Genomic DNA, 21,726 nt, shown 5'->3' with positions numbered 1-21,726 from the left:
CCCCCCCCCCCCCCCAGCCCCCCGGCAGCTTCCGGACAGTGAGGAGCCAAATCAGTACAATCTGCACAGTCTGAAGAGGAGAATAATCAGTGCAGATTACAGAAACATTCAGAAAACGGGGCGTTCAGATCCTGTTTCGCGAACAAGATAAGAGTTTTGTCCCTGAAAGGGGAAGAAGTCGTTGATTTGCTGCAGACAGTGTGGCCCTTCCAACTCCAGCACTGTTACGGGACGACCATGTGAACTCTTTAATTTCTCTCCAATCCCACAATCAGAACGGACAAAGGTCCGTTTCCCCTCGTTATCACTCACCTTGCTTTTCACTTCTACGGCGTTACAATTCACATTTCGCAGAGGTTGCGACTTATTGAAGCTCCTTTTTTTTTGCGCTTGAATAAAAAAAAAAAAAAAAAAAAAAGTTCAGTCGCCTTTGCCCGCAGGACGAGGGGCTCTATTCTAGTACCGGGGTTTACGGATAAGATCCTCTTGCTCCTCTCTCCTAGAGAATTTAGTGTTTTTCTCTGATGAGACGCCTCTCCTGAAGTGTTTTAACGTGCTCCACCGGACATGAGGGAGGACTTTACCAGGGAAGAGGTGAACACCTCGCCGCGCTGACTTGGAACTAAGTTTTGAAATGACATCAGCCCTCCTAAAAAAATGGGATCCTATGAGGCCTTCACTTACTGCTCGTAATCCTCGCTTTCTTTAGGCAGGACCTCGTAGTAGTCTAATTAACGCTTGACATAAAGGTAACCTAGACCTACTGTAGGCTACATTTACTATTAATAAATGTATTAATGAAGAGTAACGACATTCCAACACTTTCTAGCTTATACTTGACAATTATTATTATTTGACAGACACTTTGGTAGCTAGTTGTCTACTGATGAAAATTCACTACATCCCGGCATATCCACCATGTTTCATTAAACATTTTCCATGAATGTGGAGCACAAAAGCCATTTACCAAGACTGATATAATAATAAATAATAACGAACACGTAAACATTTCCCAGTCCAATTTATAGTTTTTCGGTTGTTTATGACACCTTAGTGATAGGTTTAATATTTACAGCAGTGCTGAAGGTATCACAAATACTAGTCCTCCACTTCGCCAGAGGACGCATTTCTCCACACAAATGGTTTTATTATAATGGAAAATTGTGTAAAACTATAGCAACTAGCTATAGCACAAATCCATACATGAATTGTATTTACAGTGAAGTTTTGCATTAGAACAAAACGTTTTGCAGGCAAATTAAATATGGTGGAAACATTTTTGCCTTTATTACAAGGACCTTACTTCTCACAGTTTCATCACTTTCTATTCACAAGTAGCAAATAAGTCATACTTTTTATACTATTGACAGTGTATTTGAACATGATACAACATGATAAATGTCAATTCCATTTCGACCTGATGGCATTTTTCACTGTTTCCCCCCTGCTTTCCCAGACCTGATGGCATTTTTCACTGTTTCCCCCTGCTTTCCCAGGCTGTGACTTTGTGAAACTCAGAGTATCCCTGGCTACTGTCAAGCTTTACAACATTCCTGGGCTCCTGAAACTGCCTGTGTACAACAGCTGCAGTTTGCAGTGCCCCTCAGTAGCTGCACCTATTGCTTGTTTGCACTATGGGAGTGCATGGATCAGTTACAAACACACTGAGGTACACTGTTAGATATTAATTTTACCATGGTAAAATGCTATGGATATCTCTTGGTAGTTCTTCAGTGACGGTTAGGACTCAGTCTGCCAGATGAGCAGTCTGACAGCGAGGACGACAAGCGAGCGCGATAAAACCTAAGTCTAAGATTGGAAGTGGAAATTGAGTTTCACAGTATGCAGGCAGCATCAAGATTGGAAGTGGAAATTGAGTTTCACAATATGCAGGCAAAGCAAGTCTTGTCAAGTTTTAATAAAGTAATCCCACATATGACCAGCAGGTGTCAGCACATGCTCATATAAGACATATAAACGATACTTCTGTTGGGCGATGCAAAGGACTTTGCCAGGTACCAAGAACACCAACACATTTACAAGGCATGTCTTTTCACTTTCATCTTAAATATATCTTATTCATGTATAATGCCAAAACATGTCCATGACTACAACAGACATCAAACATGATGATGTGGACAAAAAAAGTGCCTATTGAAACTTTGTGAAAGACTTGTTTACTATTTAAATCCTTTCATATACAATATGAACTTTCCCTGTGTTTATTGGTTTTGAATAATCGTGCACCAATGGGTACGTGAACAAGTGAATAAATGACCTGAAATCATTAGTGCTGCAATAAAAGACAAAGATAAGGAATGTTTAAAAGAAAGAAAAGAGTTGAGATGGGAAAATAAAAAAAAGAAGTAATGGAAGACAGAAAATGGTTGCAAGGAAATGAGAAAGGACGGTAAAAAAAGAGAGGCTGAGTGAGTCATTGCATACACATGGCAACTCTCACTTCCCCTTCTTTATAAGATGCTGTGTGTAATGAGGAGCACAGCAGACAGTCACGTCAGAGCTCACAGCAGTGTGTGGTTTTAATCCAGCTTCATTTGTCTGAATTCAGGTGGTCTCCTGGTGGTAATATGAGGAGATGATTACACTGAGATGAAGAGATACCCCCAGTAATCCATCCTCTGCAAAGAGACAGAGAAACATCCGGAGCTGGTTATAGGAGGGTATTTAGATGGCAGCGGTGCCAGCCTCCAGTCAGCCAGACCAGCAGAAGGGCCCCTGAATCAACCCTCTGCTCTGTTCTGCTTCACTCACTCTGTGATTAAAGAGAAAGGAGGGCAGGCACACACACACTAACAAATACCGCCTTCACATGCATCTCTGGGTGAGCTCACCATTCAGGTCATATTTAACCAACACTGTGGTTGGATTTTAACATAAGCAGAGCTACATCTTTTCCCCTGGATCACCCTGAATCATGACACACCATCAGACTCTCCAGCTGTGGCCCCTGACTTGTCTGCTCAGTGGACAAAATGAAATGCAGGTGCAGCGCAAGTTTCAGGTCTGGCTTTCTCTTCCACTGTGTATAGCTCACAATATATATATATATGTCCATGTTAGACAGGGAGAAAGCGAGGAGGAGGGGGAAAAGGATGGTGAGATTCTGTGGAGGAGGGAGATAGAGAAACAGTGAAGTGAACACATGCAGTGTGCTGTTGGCAGAAGCTCTCTAAATGGCTGTCACCTCTGTTACGGGGGCGACTTGACTAAGTGGTGCTCATCACACATCTGCTCCCATTGGATGAAATGGTAAAAAATAAAAACTATTGGTAGATTTGATGCTGCTGTGCATACTCTATTCTGGTACAATGACACCTTAGTGCAGAAAAGGAACAGTGAGTCATTTGATGAACTGTCTTGAGATCTTGGTTAGATTACAGAAAAGGAATTTGATTTTCAATACACTTATATCTTATTTCATGCATCTGCAACCTTGTGGCACACCAAAATCCTCATACCCCCATGATAGACCGGCCACCTGAGGGTGCCATTGTCATACCAATAGATGTGCATGAACATGCGATCAGGCACGTACACAGGGCTGTGCAATCGCTGCTGCCTTCATTCATTCTTTGGAACGCTTTTTCTCTATCTCTCTCTCTCTGCCTCACCTGCCGCCCCCCCCCCTGCAGCCTGGACTTTGTCACAGTTTCCTGAGACAGCAAAGTTTGAAGAAATGAATGCTTTCATACTAGTAGTTTAGTCCAAATCAAGGAACAATTTCCCCCTTAGAATCCAAACATTTTTTATATAGTAGCCCAGCCTTATTCAGCAATTGCTCTATCTGATCCCCCTGTTGATAGACAAACACTGCCATCATCCTCCGACATGCTCGTCCTCCTTTTCTTCTTGTGATGCTGTGTGATATGGAGCCACTCCTGCTTCATTTCTTCTCCCCGCAGAATGAAAACATCAGCCATCTGGTTTAGGGGTGAAAGGTCAAATCTCAGGCTGGTAATGAGGATGGCGTCGCTAGGGGGATGTAGGAGGGGTGTGTGTAGGTGTGTGTGAGTGTGTGTGCGTGTGAGCCTTGCAAAGTGTGTCTGCTTCCTGAGTGAGCATTAAACATTAACGAGTCAGCTCTGTGAGTCTAGAGAGAGGACAGGAGACGTGAGTGGAAAGAGACAGTGCATGGACAAAGTCAATTCTGGGAGAGCAATGTGCAGGTAGGCACTTGAATGCACACACACACACAGATACACAGATACACAAATGCACAGAAAGATGGACTACATGTGGATACACTCTTCTTTTCAGTCACCCCTCAAAAAGCTTTTCCTCTTGTTTATTGACTCAGCCTTCCAACATTCAGTACATCAATAGCTCTGGTCGATGAGAAAGAAAAAGGCACAGAGGCTACTGCTGGGTCGGAGGTGTGTGTGTGTGTGTGTGTGTGTGTGTGTCCACCAACCTTTTCTTCCACCCAACCCATTTCATCCAACACATCCCATTATTTTTTCCAGTTATTTTCCACAGTGACTGTAATAATTTCCTCTGCATTTCTACTGGTGGTAACTTTAACATGCAGGACTATTAAAAGGCAAGCTGTTAGATAATAGTAACAGGTCTCATTCTGGCCTCTGCACCATAGCTACCTAATTACCAACAGTGAAACTCAGCAGTGTAATCAAGCACAGAGAGCTCACAAGTAAACTCTATTATACTCAATTCCTTTTATGCTCTTTAGAAACTGTTATTGTATGTTAGTCTGTGTGTGTTGGTGTAGTTGCCATGAGGATGCAGAAAAAGGTGGGAATAATGGAATACCCACCTCTCACGCTATACCAGTAACCTTTGGGTGTGATATTTCTACTCTCTGTACCCCAGCAGTTTAATCACAATATACAGCATATACAGCTACAAACATTAGGCTACATGTGTTAATGGTAGTAGTGTTACATATAAGGACAGCCGCCTTCAGGTGGTGTGCATGGATGGTGAAGAGGTAAAATTCTCATCCACCTAAAACAGCTGATCAAGTCACAGTAATGGAGACGTAGCACAAACTGAATACTGAACAGAGTCAGAGCGCCATGCATTAGAACATAAACAGTGGTGCAACAAGTCTATTGTCCAGAAATAAAGCATGAAATAATAATACAAATACAATAATAAAATCAACATGAGTCATGAATGCATTGTTTGAGAGCTTGGGAAACATGTTTGTTGCTTGTTGTTTGTCACATGGTGAAAAATTCCCATCATGCACTCATAGACAGCCGCCTGAATGGAGTCGGACATGAAGACAGAGAGATGTGGATGAAGTATATACACCTTCCTCCCTCTCACACCAGTAGTAAAGAGTGTTTATGCGAACAGACTGCAGTGAGAGCGCATCCCACACGGCTCCTTGATTGAAAGAAAACAACATCAATCTAGCCCAGGCCCCAAGGCCTTTAAATAACCAGCAGAGATCCCATTCCCTCCCTACTTCTGCTGCTGACACACACACAAGCACAAAACTAACACACAATTTTCTTTTGCCTTCACATACATACAGACATATAGATAAACAAATCTGTCTCTTGCTGCTATACTCCTTCACCATTTAAACCTAGACGGCCCCTTATCATCTTCTCCTCCCATACCTCCTCCACACTTCCCCCTTCCCAAGTGTACTGTGGTCATTTTCATTCATCGCCCCCATGATGCTAAAATGTCAAGGTTAGAGTGTGCCTGTTCTCACACATACACACACACACACACACACATGGCCAGAGGAGAAGGAGGGGAAGGACTACCAACTCTGAATATAAGAATTAGTCAAGCGTGCATTTTCCTTCTTCTCCCTTTCTTTGCCTCTCTGGCTTGTCTGCTGCCCCCTCTCTTTGTTGGCAGGGGCCTTTGGTGTGTGTGTGTATGTATGCGTGTGTGAGTGAGAGAGAGAATGAGTTTAAGGGGTGAGGAGTTGTATAGTGTGAGGGGACTTTTCAGAGGTGTGGGCCGGGGTTTAACAGGGTTTGCAGTTTTTATTTTGCGTTGATGTTTCTGTGTGTGAACAAACTCCTTCTTTCTCTACTCGTTTTAGAACCAAATTGAAATGCCGACTATTTGAAAGCCTGTTACTTACTTACTTCATAAAAGCAAAAACGAACAGCTAAAATGAAAAGAAGTTTGTGGTTACAAAACAACTTTTAATGTCTAGATTCTTAATTTCAGATAACACTAACCTTTTCTCCAAAACAGATTTATGTAGCATTTGGATATTTATTTTAATCACATTCCTTCCCATTTTCAAGAAAAGTGAAGGGAAGGCAGAGCTGACAAGTGAAGAAAAAGGGATACATGTGCTTCCAGAGGATGTTTTTTTCCCAAATTATGGATTTTTTATTTTTTACTGGTAAAGGGCTACCATGCTGCCAACTTTACTCATGTAAAGTTTGAGAGTTTTAAAAATGAGTGAAGTCTGTGATCAGCTCACCAAAGATGAGGCTGTCTAAGTTAGAGCATGAGCATTTCTTTCAATTTTATCATTTACCCCCCCTCCCCCTGACAAATCAAAACAAGTGTTGATAAAAGAGGGCAGTGGAGGGATTCACAGAGCTTCATGTCCCCCAAATAATTAATAATGACCCACTCTTTCACTCTCCTAAATTCCTCCCCCAAACTCCCCCATCCTTCTTAGAAAGAACCCCCTCCCCCAACCCTATAGCAATGCCCCAAGAGAGCAGAGGTAAACATGCCCCCCGTTCCCTTCACCCCACTCAGCTCCTACAGCCCTCACCTGACTCCTCCTCCTCTCTTCCTCTTTCTCTGTTTGTTTGCCAACACGCTGCTTTCTGGACATTTTTGTTTGGCATCGCAAGGACCATCAAACTCTGGGGCACACTCTGAAGATGCTACAAAAAAAAAAGGAAAAGCAATGATAAATATCAATTTAAAAGGTTAGGGGAACATCTGTGCATGCTTTCTCTCCATTTCCAACTAGAAATGGTTTCGCTGATGGCTGTGACGCCACCTAGCAACTGAAAAGTGTACATGCAGCTCTCAGTGGCTTCATTTTCAGGCTCAGAGCAAACAAAAGAGACACAGCAAAATGTTCATAAAGCATGGGTGATAGCAGAATGACACCAGACTTACAAAAGTGAGCAGATTAAAATAAAGGAAGCTTACAGAAAAATTAATAAATGATCTTAAATTAGTGTCAACATTGGAAAAAGCTCCTTGTTTACAAAACAGCAAAATCATTTCTTGTAATAACTTGCATTATTTAAATTTTTTATTTTTTTTTGCCTAGACTTGTCCATTTTTTAAATAGCTGGCATGTTTACAGTATGTTTATGCAGTGCTGGAGTGGAGACTGTGTGGGAGTGAAAGGTAAGCGTGGGAGAGACTAGTGAAGAGGAAGGAAAACTGCTGTTGGGGACTTCTGAGATTAAGCAAACTACTTCTACAACTACTGCTCTGAGAAAAGAAACCGTGCTTTGGGCAACATGCTTCACAGTGATTTGCATTTTATCCATCTGCAGTGACCCCCTCCCATACCCACCTTGTCTTCGCTACAGATGTGGAGATGGATGAGGCTTCATCACACGTCTCTGCCAACCAGTAATGTGGCCCTCTGGGTCACCTGATAAAGCAGCCCATATGGTGGGAGGTTTGCACAACCCACACACACTAGTGAACCCACAAACACATGCACATGCATGCACACAGTATGCTAGTGAAGGGGACAGGCTGCAGACTCTACAGAAAATGTCTCCTTTTTAAAAAGTTGAAACCTGATGCAGACCAGTCCCCACCTCCTCTTGCACACACACTTACACTGAAGACAGATGAAGCAGGTCTGGTTAGGATTAGTTCACCACAACCCTATAGCCCTGTCCCAACAGTTTGGACTTTCTTGTTTTAATAGCTTTCTTCCACACCTGTTTCCAGGGCTGATTTGCACAGTAGCTCTCTCAATACTTAGCTATTACATTTCCTTTGAATCCCCATTTTCATTCCTTGTGTTGATATTTCATGGAGGCAGATACACAGCAGGGACTTGGAGTACTAGAATTTAACACTTATCTGCTGCTGAGAAGTTACAGGACCTTGGTGAGAATGCCATGTGCCCTTCAGAAGTCCCTACAGGCTGAATTTATTTGCTTCAGAGCCTCCAGGAAACAATCTCCATTGTTCTAAAGGTTTCCCTCCTGAAAGACTCTCGGGGTACGCGACCTCATAAAAGAGACTGTTAATGTACTCTGGCCCAGTGTGGGATTATTATTTCGACAGTCTCTTGGCACACAGGAAGGATTCAGCTCAGTGTACTACCTGCCTGGCTGGATCATTCACAGCAGGTTGGACAAAGTGCCATCGAAACACAGATGTAGGATCAGCTATCAAAGAAAGCTAACTAGGTGTTTTGGCTCAGCTTGTGACACACCACATGGGCAGCGGAATGGTGAAAATGAAACAGAGGAAATGTGCACAAAGACAGTCTGACAGTTTTGTGCATGTATTTATAGACTGTGCACATTGCTCACAATCATGCAGACAAGCAGTTCTCTAGAGTCTGTTATGACTGACTAGGTGTTTCCTACAGAGTGGACATAGGCATTGTGTCTAATGTGCACATATAGATCTAGACTACCCATGCTCTGCAGTTTTTATAATGACTTTCAAGTCACTGTTTAGCTACCCAGCACAAATTTACTTTTGTAGTTCACTTTAATTTAGTCATTTTGGTAGTAACAAGGGGTTGTTTTTAGTGATAAAGCCCTGAAAACCCACTGTACACAGCCTGTTCAGCGCCAAACTGCAGACAAAGGTTTCTGACTACAGTGGAGCATTTATCAGCCAAAGAGCCAGATATTTCTTTTAGGAGCTGGTAGAGACAGGTGGCCAGAAACATGATTGTAAATGAATGCTATTTAGTTTTAATGAATAAATGTGCAGAATGTGTAAAAAAACAACTTTTTGCTAACAGATTTGTCGTTTTAAAGAGGTGGTGATATGTCATTGTAGTTTTTAAAAGTTTTGTGACATTTTTCTGTGCACTGCGAGGATGGTGTAAAAAAGGATCAAATAGAAGGAGTGATCCAGTGGGCAAGAATGTGCTTGAAGTTATTTATTTGGAGCCGTAATGTTGTGTTTTTTCAAGTTCCAAGTTTTACTAGCTCCGCTAAATAAAGTAGTTGAACCAAGAAGTCAAAAAAATCAAAGAATAAACTAATAATCACCTTTATTTTGCCAAGTATGTTACACACAAGGAATTTGTTTCTGGTACAGAACCAAGGCAGCCATCTGAGGCATCAACTCAACTGATGGCTCTAACCATCGGGGGCAACTTGGGGGTTCAGTGTCTTCCTCAAGGACACTTTGACACATGGACTGCAGGCTCCAAGATTCGAACCTCTGACCGGGAGACGGCTGCTCTACCCACTGAATCACAGTCGCCCCCAAAACTGTTAATCAACTCCCGACCTGAAAGATTCAGAAATTATTTAAGGAAGATTTAAATATACTGTAGGTATATATAAAATACAAAATGTATATGTAAATGAATTTTCTATGGCAAGTTAAAATCAGATCACATCATTGAGAACAAAGTTATGAGTTGCATTACTTTTCATTGAAAACAACTGTCTTCTTAACAAATGATTTCCATTTAATTATGACCTAGTAAATGCATAAAAGAAAAGAAATTATTATTGTTGTTTAGGTATTTTTACCCTTCCATATTAGTCAGCTTGCAAGTGTCTTCTTTCAGTCTTAAAATGCAAATACAGTTCTATAAAAAGGCTGTTAGCTAAAGAGTAGTATTAAGTTACTGTTCTTTTTGTTAAGTTTTCCTATTTTAAAATTTATCCTTTTACCCTATAGAGGTGCAAATATAGTTATTATTATCATCATCATTATTATTATACCCCCCCAAAAAATCCAATTAAAAAGTTTTCTAATTGCAAACATGGCAGTGTACTGTTGCTAAAAATACCCAGAAATAAAATCATCTAGCAAGCTATATACAGTATAATGTAAGTCTATGTATGTGAAACTATGTGTAAGCTGAAGTGCCTTTACATGTGTGTTTGTGTGCCACTGTGTGTCTGCTGCACCGTTGCACACATTTCTGACCTCACACAGTTTTATTCTGGGGCGCCTCTCCATTTACACTTATACACACTATACACACTATACACACTATACACACATGCTCTCATGCTGCCCGTTGAGGAAGTGGACGCCTTTTAGATTTTTTGGTTTCACATAGCTTCCCTTTGCATGTGTGTGCATGCATGCACGATGAGGATTACAAGAGGCCCAACTCAAAGTAAAATAGACAAATGTGCTCACTCCTTCCTTTGTTTCTCTTCTGCTGTTTCTCTCTCTCTCTCCACTTCCCAGGCTTTTCCTCCTGTCCTCTCTCCTTTCTCCATCTGTTCCCAGTGGCACGGTGATGGATGGCAGACTGAAGGGATGAAGGTGGAGAAGTGTGTGTGTGTGTGTGTGAAGTTCTTTCCAGGAATGGCTCAGTTTGAAGGTGAGCAGTGTGTGGTATGAAACCTGTAATGATGAAATGACTTACTAATCACAGTGATTAGTGGCTTGATGAGGGGGAGGCAGCGGCGGCCTCTGGGATGGTGCTGCTTTAAAATATGAGCAGACTATCAAACACGTGCAAAGGGGCCCAGACATGAACAGTCACACAGACAAAACACACAGTTACTTCTACCCAGTGGCAGTGCACACTGGTTAAAAATGCACAGACAAATATATGTCTTCCATTTTGACACACACACACACATGCACACAAACATGTGCGCGCATAAAATTAATTCATTGAGCTAATTTAATGGACTATGGGTTTATGCTCTCACATGTCACGATCACTTACAATGGAAATAAAACCTTAGCACATTACACTTCAATTAGCCGTTTAATACATCCCATTAAATGACTCCTATTTCTAATGGTGTATGATAACAGTTTGAAAACTTGATATAGGATTTAATGAGCTGTCCTCAGTAAATCTATATGATAAGGGGTCTAAGGTGGCCGAACTAAGCTAAATGTGGTGAAACTGAGCAGTGGTGATAATGTGGTTTTAGGGTAAGACTGTTTTAATGAAGACTCATGGGTTATTTCAAATAGGCTAAGTGTTGGTGAGCTTCAAAACAGAAAGAAAAAAATTAGAATTAATTATTAGTTCTTGGATAAAGAAATGTCTGTTTTTTATCACAATATCCAAACGACATATTTTCTTTTAATTACACAAAAAAATCAAAAAGTATTACAAACATAATAATATGCTCCACTGTGTGTGTTAAAAATGTGTATTAATAAGCTTACTTTTATATCAGAAGAAAATAAAAAGTCTTAAGTCTTCTATTGGTCTTTTCTGTATAATACAGCTAAATGTAAGCTGGATTCTCTTGTTATGTCAGATAGCTTGTTTAAAATGTTTCCTCTTTGCTCACACTCCACTGAATCTGGGATGCTGATGAATTGTAAATGTGTTTACTCCTTCACATAATGTTATAGGAACCTTTCTATCACCTCTTCCACTTGTAGACATTTTTAAGACAACCTGTAAAATGCATGTTAAGCACCTTCATCTCTCATAGACTGCACCCTACATCCTGTGTGTGTGAGAGAGAGAGAGACAGATCACACAGAAGAATATGTATGTCAAACCGCTGCGGTATCTCATCCACACCTTGAACACACATGTTTCTTTTGCAAATGCACAAGCACACACTCGTACACAAACACGCAGCGATCGTGCAGCCATGTAAGCAGCATGCAAAACAAGCTCCGCCACCAGTGCCGCGATGAGGCCTTGGTGTTCAACAAGGCACAAAACACTCCTTTCAAATGCCAAGAAGAAAATAAGCAGTTATAAAGATACAAACTTCTACAGAAGCACAGGCTCTGGGGGTTTGTTCCCTGCATGTTGTAGTTTATCTTAGAAGCCAGAAGAAATGACAACCATGTCCTAAAAACGTGGGTATTGCTAAACAGTGCTCACTATAATTTTGGATTCCTATTGGGTTGAAAACCTGCATCCAATGCATTTTATCATTCTCATTGTGGGTGTAGATGTGGGTTTGTGTGTTGGAGCTTAATTGTACATTTCTACACATCTCTTCTGGTGATTTGTCATGCACCTACAAGCCTTTGTGCACTGTATATCTTTGTGTACACTTAAATGTGTGTGCCTGGGCAGTTTACACACTAAACAAAACAGTGATAAGGAAACTGTGACCAATTGATGATTGCCTGCAGGCAGTATTTATTAACATCTTCATCTTAGTGTGATGTAATGTTTTAGTACATATTCTCAAGCACACATACACAAGTAGAGGAGAAAGCAATGCTCAAATAGTGAGTGTGAAGGTGTGAACATGAGAGAAATTAACCAGATCGTTTGACCATCTCACACTATAATTACCATACATTCTGGAGTGTGTAAATGTGCTCACTGGTTTCTACTTCTGATATCAGCCTCAGTTAAAACATCTTCCACATGTTGTTTCTGCTGCCAGGAAATTCATACTCTACAATCAATACATTGTGTCACCTCAACCACACAATTATGTTGTTATCAGTGTTTACTGTCAATTTAGATGTCATTCATTTTGGAAAATACAATAAGATATTATAGTACTTGATTTAACAAATCTAGTGTAAATGAACCAGTGTGCCTGTCTTCAAAGGACAAATCAAATCCACTTTGAACCAAAAACTGAGTGATGGTTTGCAAATGCCCAGAAATGAAAAACATATGTTTGGATTACTGCAGTGGGTCATGTTTAGACGCAAAGTGGGACAGATCTGCCTGATCTGACGATCTTGTTTCTTCTTTATGTTACCCACACAGGCCAGGGCATTGTTAAATACAGATATAAATATCACATACACACACACACACACACACACACACCACAAACACATGTGGGCACAGGGAATTCGCCACCAGAGGCAAAACTGCCATGCTGTCCCATGCTTGAACGGCATCAGATGGATTATGAGTGCACTTCAGATATACCTGCAGGTAGCAAAGGAATCCATTTTGGGATAGACTGTCAAGCGTAAAGTTTTATTTCGCTCATCAATGAAAAGACACTAGTAATGCATCCATCTTGGCTTCAGTACAGCGCTGCAAGCAAATAACGTCAGCAATGATAGCGATCTGCAGAGACTGAGCTAAACATTTCAAAACTACTTCCCCTGTGGAAAACAAGATAAGAACAAGGCCTTGTAGAGGCTGATGGTGAGCAGAGCTGTAATGACGTGGCCTGTGTTTGATGTAATTTGGTAAGCTGATGCTGGAGAGATGTTATGGAAAGGTATGTTAAGATCACCATCACGAACGGGAGGTTGTTGCAGGACAGAAAAAAAAAGATTCCTAACATGTCATGACATGAACTGAGGGATATCCTTTGTAGGATATTTGTAGGAGCTTTTACAGGATGAAGAAATCAAATTGTGAATCTTTGTTTCTATGATAGGACAGGCACTAGTGCTTTTACATATTATTTGCTTAAATAAACAGAAAGCACATCTGCATGTCAAATTATTCTTATCAAGCCACTGAACTTCTGTTGGTTTTGCACTTTGCCACATTTTCAGATTGACATGGACCTCACAGATCAAAAACTAATTGTGTTATGGTTCTCAACTCCACTGTTTTGACACTTATTTAATGATAGCCTAAAAAAGAAGTAGTATAAATTCTTGAAATGTTGAAACTTTAGTTGACTCAAAAAACCTCTTGGTTGTTGTTCTCAGTGAATGAATGATAAAGAAAAGAGAGGGTCAGAAAATACATCTATTTATACACTGCAGTGACCAGTGGCAGCAAATGATGTTGTAGTATGACTGTGAGGATGTGACCAGTGTTAACTGTGCTGTTTCACTTCACAGTGTTGTTTGCTATTGTATATGGAGCAGTATCAAAACTAGAAGTGATACTGTGTATCTGGCAGGCTCGATGTCCTCACAGGGTGAGGACAATTTCTGCAGCCACCACAAACACAATAATTTACCATGGCTGTGCATTCGGACATGATGGGAAGCAAATTTAGAAGGAGCACGGCTACATACAAAACCATAGGAATGATGCATCGAGACACACATGTACCTGGGGTGAAGTGACTCAAAGACACATCACCGTGGCTGCACAATCACTGTGTGTTTGTGGGTTGAAAATCTTAAAACCTCAGCCAAAAATTCAGGCTTATATCAGGCCTTCAAGAATCTACTTTATGAGAGGGAAAAGAAAAGAAAAAACTCTGAGATCTGTCAGAGACTGAGCTGAACACAAGCACACACACAGCTGGCACATCTGTTATAGGTGAGCTTATAGCTAATGTCCGAACGGTAGGTGCACTGGCTGTCGGAATGAATTAACATGGACTGCACAAATGATCCAGCTGTAAAATTCATGCAAATGACACAAGGCAAAAAGTTCCCTTTGCTTTCTGTTTGAGTAGACCTTCATCAAAAACAATGAAATGCCAGAAAAACCTAGGGAGAAAAGACAGTTTAACTGGATGGCAATGGCTGCCATATGACATCATCTGACACATTTTCTCTAAAATTCTGCTAAAATGGCTTGTAAACAACAGGAAATCATATATTTGCTTTTAATTTTAATAGGACAAAAAATATTAATTCAATAAGAAATCCCACCTGCAAGTTGCTTCATTTGCTATAACTTTAGTGTTGTCATAACATTTACTGTTTATCTACACACAAACACAAGATTTGAAAATACTATACTAAACTACAGTATTTTTATTCTGGATGGACAGTACTGCCCCTCAGACGTCTCCCATCTTACAGACATTCTTCCAACACTTGCTGTTTTCCTCAGGATTTATGCCTTGTCATTGTTAGACATAAAGAGTTTAAAGTGATGGATCTGGGTGTATATTACCTATGCTGCACTTGTCAAATGTGATCTTGCCAACCTGTATTTGTTGATGAAAGGCCGGCGCTGACAGAGGGAAGTAAATCTAATTCCTGCTCAAATTGAGGAGTCTGTCAGGGCAAAGCAGAGCTGACACAGTCACAGGAAGAAAAAAAAAACATGAGATGCACTTCCAGGCAGAGAGAGCATGCTGGATTTGTTTGTCCTTTTAATAAATCTGACAGACGCATGCTGCAAACAAGCATGCATACAAGCATGTGAATGCAAATGTTCATAAAGCTCTGTTTGTATGTTTTAGTAAACATACAGACATGCAGACATTTAAGTGCTTTCAATTTTTAACTGAACATCAACACTGTCAGGTTGTATTAGACACATACATGTGTTTCTCTGTTTGTATATATACTTTACATTTGCTAAACCAAATAAAACTTCTGAAAAATAGAGATTTGACTATTAAGATATAAGCATCTTCAATTTGGAAGGTCTGAAATGAAATGCTGCACAGATTTAAAAAGAGGCATTTAAGACTGAAACACACACTTACACACACAAACTGTCAATTACATGAAAATATTGCCTTCCGTGATGGCACATGCTCCATGCAATTATTCAATTTGTTTGGTCTGCAGATCACTGCTGCACAGAAGACATGGGGCACTCAGCTGAATCTGCCACATCTCCACTCCTCTGCCCTTGAGACAGAGAAAGAGAGGGACAGAGAGAGGATGGTGAAGAAGGCAGATCAAGTGAAAGAGAGGTATATCAGTTTGCAGCCAATAAACAACATAAAGGTGCAGTATATTTTAACTATATCATTCAATTGTGCAATTGTTACTGCCCTGATACAGTTTACCGAAAGCACTAAACTACCCCGCTCAATTAAGACCTGTATTAAATTAGCACATCAAATCATTTAGAGACAGCAGAGTTTTTTGTGTTGTTGCGTAGCTTGACTAATTGACTGATTGGCAGGTTCATTTTTCATCATTTTGAAACAGGGGCCCTCAGTGTGACACCTCTGGTAGAAATGTGCTGCCCATTAATGAACATGTGTTACTGTATTTTATTATTATTTGTGACTGGGAGAGGAGACTGTCCTCTCAAGAGGAATGACAACATCGGCACTCGCTGTAATGTCATATCTTTATGTTAAAATGACAAAGCCTTCTAGTGGCAATTAGAATTATCAGGGGGGCAAAAGAGGAAGTCAGGTGATGGTATTATAGCGTAACAAAGCCAACTAGGAAATCATCAGACTTTAACATGGGAGACTGCTGTTTATTCCCACCTTGAAAGAACGTACTTTAACCTAAACTATAATTTTCCCCTCATTTTAACCAACCATAATCAATCTAGAAGGCATGGACAAAAAACATATTCAGCATAATATGAAGGGCATGTTAGAGATGGGATCGTGCCTGTCCTGGGCCTGTCTTTTGTGAGAACTGACTATGGGCTGCACCGTGTTCTTTTATGAAGAATAATCGGAGTCAATTATCACCTTTCAAACATCTATTATAATTATCATAACTGAACAGACCATCGAATAAAGCAATTTACAGAGCTCTGGGTTCCGTCTCTATCTGAAGCCCTGACCTCAACACCAACAGGGCTGACATGGTCAATAGCCATTGTTTGAAACTTGGAAAACAAAACAAAACAAAAGATTACATAATAAAACTTCCCTACTGCAATAGCCCTATGGGAAGTTTGCAGCATTAATATCACGTAAAAGGCTCTTTATAATGCAAAACTAATGTGCAACAAGGTATAAAACAAACTGTGATTTTATGTGTGCTAAATAGGTGCAAAACAATTTGAACTTAATTAAACAAAAATGCATGAAAGACAAAATCTCTTCCCTTGGTACTCTACTGAAAAGAATCTGTGTAAGTGTTTACATGAGGTGTTACAGAAAGCCACTGATCCAACTCATGCTAGTACTTGGGAAAATGCACTCATGCCTCGAGTATGTATCGTACACAAATGCACAGGCTCATTTTGAATGTAAACCCACAGCTTAAAGATACGTCTGGGTATATGGAGAGACCTGTGACACATCTGTTTAGAGCTGGATTTACAATGAGACCAGCAACAGGAAAGCAAGGCGGTCCAGTTTGAACACCACAGGCTTGAACACATTTGTGCTTCTGCCTCATTTTGGCTTGTGTAGCCTGGTTTGAACTCAATATCAAGTTTCTGCGTACTTCCAATTTTTCTTTGGCTTGGTTAAGTTTGACATCGCCAGTCAGCCAGTCAAAATATCTAATTTGTCCATCTAAGTCTGTTTTATAAGCACTGATTTTACCCAGTCAAGCCAAACTAACATAACACTACTGTGATTTAGGCTCAGTCAAAGCTCATGGATAATATGAAAAAACATCAAACAAAATGCTCTAGGATCAAATGTGTCATTTACTGCTTTTCATGAGGGCAATGTTCTCATTTCAAAAGAACCACTAACATTTTTACTTGAGATAGTCAAGGCCTCATGTCCCATGTTTAATGGTTCAAATGCGTTTGTTTAGATTTTTCTAAAATTTCCAAGCAAAAGAGGGAAAACCATCTCCGCAAAAGGGGTTGATTGACTTACACTCTCCTAGAAGCAAACCTATTTATCATCCTGCGGGTCTTATCTTTACTGTGTGTCAACCATATCACATGCTCTGCTATGCAGTCTTTCACTCTGAAATCATTTGGTGTAGAAGTTTTTATTGCACATTCTGTATGGTATAAGTCTTTTCTACATGTCATCTGGTATATATATAGCTTTTTGTTTTAATAGTCTTTATTTATGGTTCTGACACCCTTTGCTAATGACTAAATTGAAGCCAGAGCTGCATTTCACAGAAAGTCACTGCAAAATCTAAGCATAAAGAAGAGCACAGTGCTGTATGCAAGGTAAATGTAATCATTCATTAACATAGCATATGTTGCAATGTAGACATGTCACTCTGAAATTATTTTTCCTTGTATCACCTGTGAGCACTCTGCAAATCACATTTTGCCATCTGTACACCTTCCCAGTGTCATTTCTCTAACACAGTGTCTCCTCTGTCACCTAGGTTGCGTCGTCCCACTGACACCCAAATGTTTGCTCGAAGACACCTTAGTATCACCTGTTCGTTTGACATGTCTGTGGCACAGCTTGGTGTCTTGTGTCACTGCAGAAAGAAGATGGGGTGGAAAACTCTTTCCTCCTTCCTTTTGTTTCTCTGTGCCTTGCAAGACTCTGTCCTCCACCTCCCCCCACTGTCCATCTGTTCATCTCTCAGCAGAGCAGGGTGAGGAGGAGGTGAGACATGCATAAGCAGGCACACAGACACTTACTTTGGCTGTAAATACAAACTCCCTGCTACACACACACACACACTCAAATGATCTGGCTGGTTTTCATCTTAATATAAAATATACATATTAAATACATATTTATTATTGTAAAATCATGTAAAAACGATTTGTTTAACCCAATTATTCACACATTTTACGGATATATACCAAATGGCAACCTCTGAGGCTGAGGAAATATTAAAACCTGCAGTTCCTCAAATGGCCACTTGAGGCTGGCTCCAATAGGGAGTCAATCCCCGTAGCCTCCCATGTCAAAATGTCCAACTTTACTGCAGAAATAAACATGTTTGTAGCCTGGATTGTAGCTGCTAGGTGTCTAGTGAGCTCCACTCATGCTCTGCACCTCTTTGGCTATTTTTCGAGTTAGGCGGAGTGAAGTGCTACCAAGAAGGCCATGGCCAGACTTGAGCTTCAAAACCACTCTTCAAAAAACCATTGGGTGATGTCACGCAGCGCTTATCCATCTTTTATATACAGTCTGTGGTATATACACAGCAAAGGATGATGAGGATGGTAATCATGACTCTTAGGAACTTCCAGGCCCATGCTTTTATTTTGACAATCTCCTGTTGCCTCATCCCAGTTTCTTTTGTCCCAGCTTCACTACTTCCATTACAAGCCTAGATTACACACACCTGTTTCCTATAGGCATCTCCCTCGCCTGGCCCCTTATTATCACGCCCCCACTCCTCAGCTCTTTGTCAGAATGTTTTGTCTTCCATGCCTCTGACATAGGCTCTGGTCAGGGGTTTCACCCTGGTTTTCATCCATCAAGTAGTCACTGTCTTTGCTCCAGCACTCTTTGTGAGCGTCTGTCTCAGCACTTTTCTGCTTCAACTGTGGGGGAACTGTTTTTGTCAAAGAGAGACTCTCTTTATCTTTGCACATGCTCCAAACTCATGAATTAACACAGACCTCACTTACCTGTGCTCATACCCACAACCCCTGAACCAAGTGAGACCATGAGTCCAAACTTATATCTACTAATGCAAGCACAGGTTTTCTCACTTGTGTTCATGGTTATTACCTTTCAGTGGTCACTGTATACCACATTTGTCTTTTTGTTAGGAACCTTCTAGTCCACAGTATGTGCCTTTGGCTGCAACACACAACATTAATAAGCACAGGCACCAAGAACATATATATCTAGACATATAAGTCATCACATTTTGAAGGGGTTGGGTATAAAGAGACATACAACAGGAACACATGTAGCATTTAGCAGCTCTGACTTGTTTTACACATTTGTGAAAGGTGATGTTACATGTGATGATGCAACACTAATTGGATTTAGTAATTTCACACTGGTGGGAATTTTTCCCCTGAGAGTGGCGTTACCATGGTGATAAAGCAGCGCCCTTTGCACTGTGACCCCTGCCCTTTGCTGCCCTTGAGAGTGCATGTGCCATGTGCCATCAGCAATGCAAAAAGGACCCCCCCCCCAGCAGTACCAAGAGAGTTCCCCTGATGAAAATGGATGGTGCTGAGAGAGTGTGCATTTAACTGTGTGTGCACTTTCCTGCATTTATTTTTTAATATAGGGATGTCAATGTGCGCACGTGCATGAACACGCACAGTTGCAAACACACACGGTAAAAAAGGGAAAGGAAATGCTAATATTTGATCATATGACAGGTGCTTTAATCTGCGAGTCTGCAGTCAGGCAGACGAGTACGTTCTTTGTAGAATGAGATTCTCATTTCCTTAGCACACAATTGTTTCCCCTCCCACTGTGTTTCTCTCTGGCTTTCTGTCAGTAGGGCCAGGAGTCATATACACTGTGTCACTCTACTCACAGCACATACTGTGTGTAATTTGAGCACAAATCACGAAAAATACTGTTTTTTCAACATCTAAGTTAAGCACAGAAGCTGAGATATCCTACCAAGAAGGCAATCTTAATCACTGGCTTATGAATACCATCATGGCTGATAAGGATACTGTCATCCAGAAAAACTCAAGTTATACCAAAAAGAAAGTGTGTGCTATAAGATGAAGCTGATCACTGCTTTGAACAATTATTATGATTTAGAGCTGCCCATTTAGTGTAGATCTTTTTGGACTGATTTAGTGCCACAGATGTAGCAGAACCCGAGTCTCCCTCACAGTAAAATGACACAATATATTAAACAAGTGATAAGAAATGTCATTTAGACGGTGTTTGTCAGTAATTTGTGATGATTATATTTAATACAGGAAAAAACAAAAACAGAAATGTCAAAACTATATGGATGGTGAATTGTTTTCTATGATCGTTTATATCTATTAGTATCTGTAATTTAAAATGATGTAATTCTCAAATAAATAATTTGGTTCAACACTGTCTTTATAAACTAGTTGCAGCACAAGCACATCAGACAGCATTTGCCCTGTTTTGCAACTTGATATTGCACTTTATTTGTTGTAAAGGCCTTTGATTTGGAAAAAGTAAGACATTAAAAGAAAACACTAGCACTAAAAACAGTATGCACAAAAAGAAAATGGATAAAAGTCTTGCATAAAAGAAATGAAGATAAAATAGAAAACAAAAGAAAACACTGATGAGCTCCATTAAAAAAAGTCTTCTAATAAAAGTTCACAACTTATTGTGCTGAACTTTCTTTGCAGAGAAACAAATAGATGCTTGATTATTCTTCCAAAATTCCACCTAATTGCACTGAAGTCTATGTTTTTCCAGGTAGTTTTGTTAGTAGGCCATATATAGGTTGAAGTTGAGGTTATAGGGATTAAAATAATGAGAACATTCCAATATAAATGATAACTGCCTTTAAATAAATAAATAAATAACTGCATTTACGTTTCAGATCTGTCCATTACTGCACATATTTGTAAAATACACCTCACTATATGACCATAAAAAGTGTATTTGCAATAATAAAGAACTGCACTGTGCATCTTGTTTTCTAGCACAAGCAATACAATATAATAAAGAAGTATAATAACCACCTGGAATGTAGCTTTATAATTTGTTTGTTTACTTCCATATTGTAATTTCCTTGTATGTTTGCAGATTTTGAAAGAGAAATTGATTAAGAGAGAAAATATAGTTCATATGAGTTTTTGTGTTTATCTGTCCACTAGCTGGTAAACAATCACCGGCCACTCCTAATTTTGTTGTCAAACACACACACTCATGGAAATGGCCTGCATGTGCACACAGTGAGCACACACCACTCGACCGATCCTGCTATGGCACTAGCTGGAAGTGTGTGTATAATAAGTGTGAAAAATCTCATTAATGCAGTGCTGCTGCTGAGCTGCGGCTGCTGGTAAGTCGCTTGTATTGTCACTTGTCTCCAGGGCCCCCGGGTGCTAGCTAGCTAACTAGCATCATCGCTATGGAGACCCCGGCAGCTATGCCTCCCCACTCATCCTCAGCGCTCTCACCATTACAGTGTGTATACACACACACACACACACACCTTCACTCTCCTCCTCCCGCCTTGCCTCTCTCTCCCTTTTTGTCCTCTGACAAAACTTGACAAACC

General features: G+C 40.4%; 1 protein-coding gene across 1 annotated transcript in view; it reads right to left on the bottom strand.

Annotated features, from left to right (window-relative positions):
- The window catches only part of pard6gb (par-6 family cell polarity regulator gamma b), a 46,309-nt gene extending 27,107 nt beyond the window's left edge, over window positions 1-19,202 (bottom strand). The window contains exons 1-2 of the mRNA XM_020597490.1: window positions 19,163-19,202; window positions 313-389 (exon numbers count right to left, since the gene is read on the bottom strand). Coding sequence (XP_020453146.1) covers window positions 313-389; window positions 19,163-19,202 — 117 coding nt within the window. The remainder of the gene's footprint in view (window positions 1-312; window positions 390-19,162) is intronic.
- Between the last annotated feature and the right edge of the window lie 2,524 nt (window positions 19,203-21,726).

The sequence above is a fragment of the Monopterus albus genome, unplaced genomic scaffold (genome assembly GCF_001952655.1).
Source record: "Monopterus albus unplaced genomic scaffold, M_albus_1.0 scaffold34.1, whole genome shotgun sequence".
Lineage (NCBI taxonomy): Eukaryota > Metazoa > Chordata > Actinopteri > Synbranchiformes > Synbranchidae > Monopterus > Monopterus albus.
The sequence above is the reverse complement of the archived record's forward strand: the minus strand, read 5'-3'. Positions and strand labels throughout refer to the sequence as shown.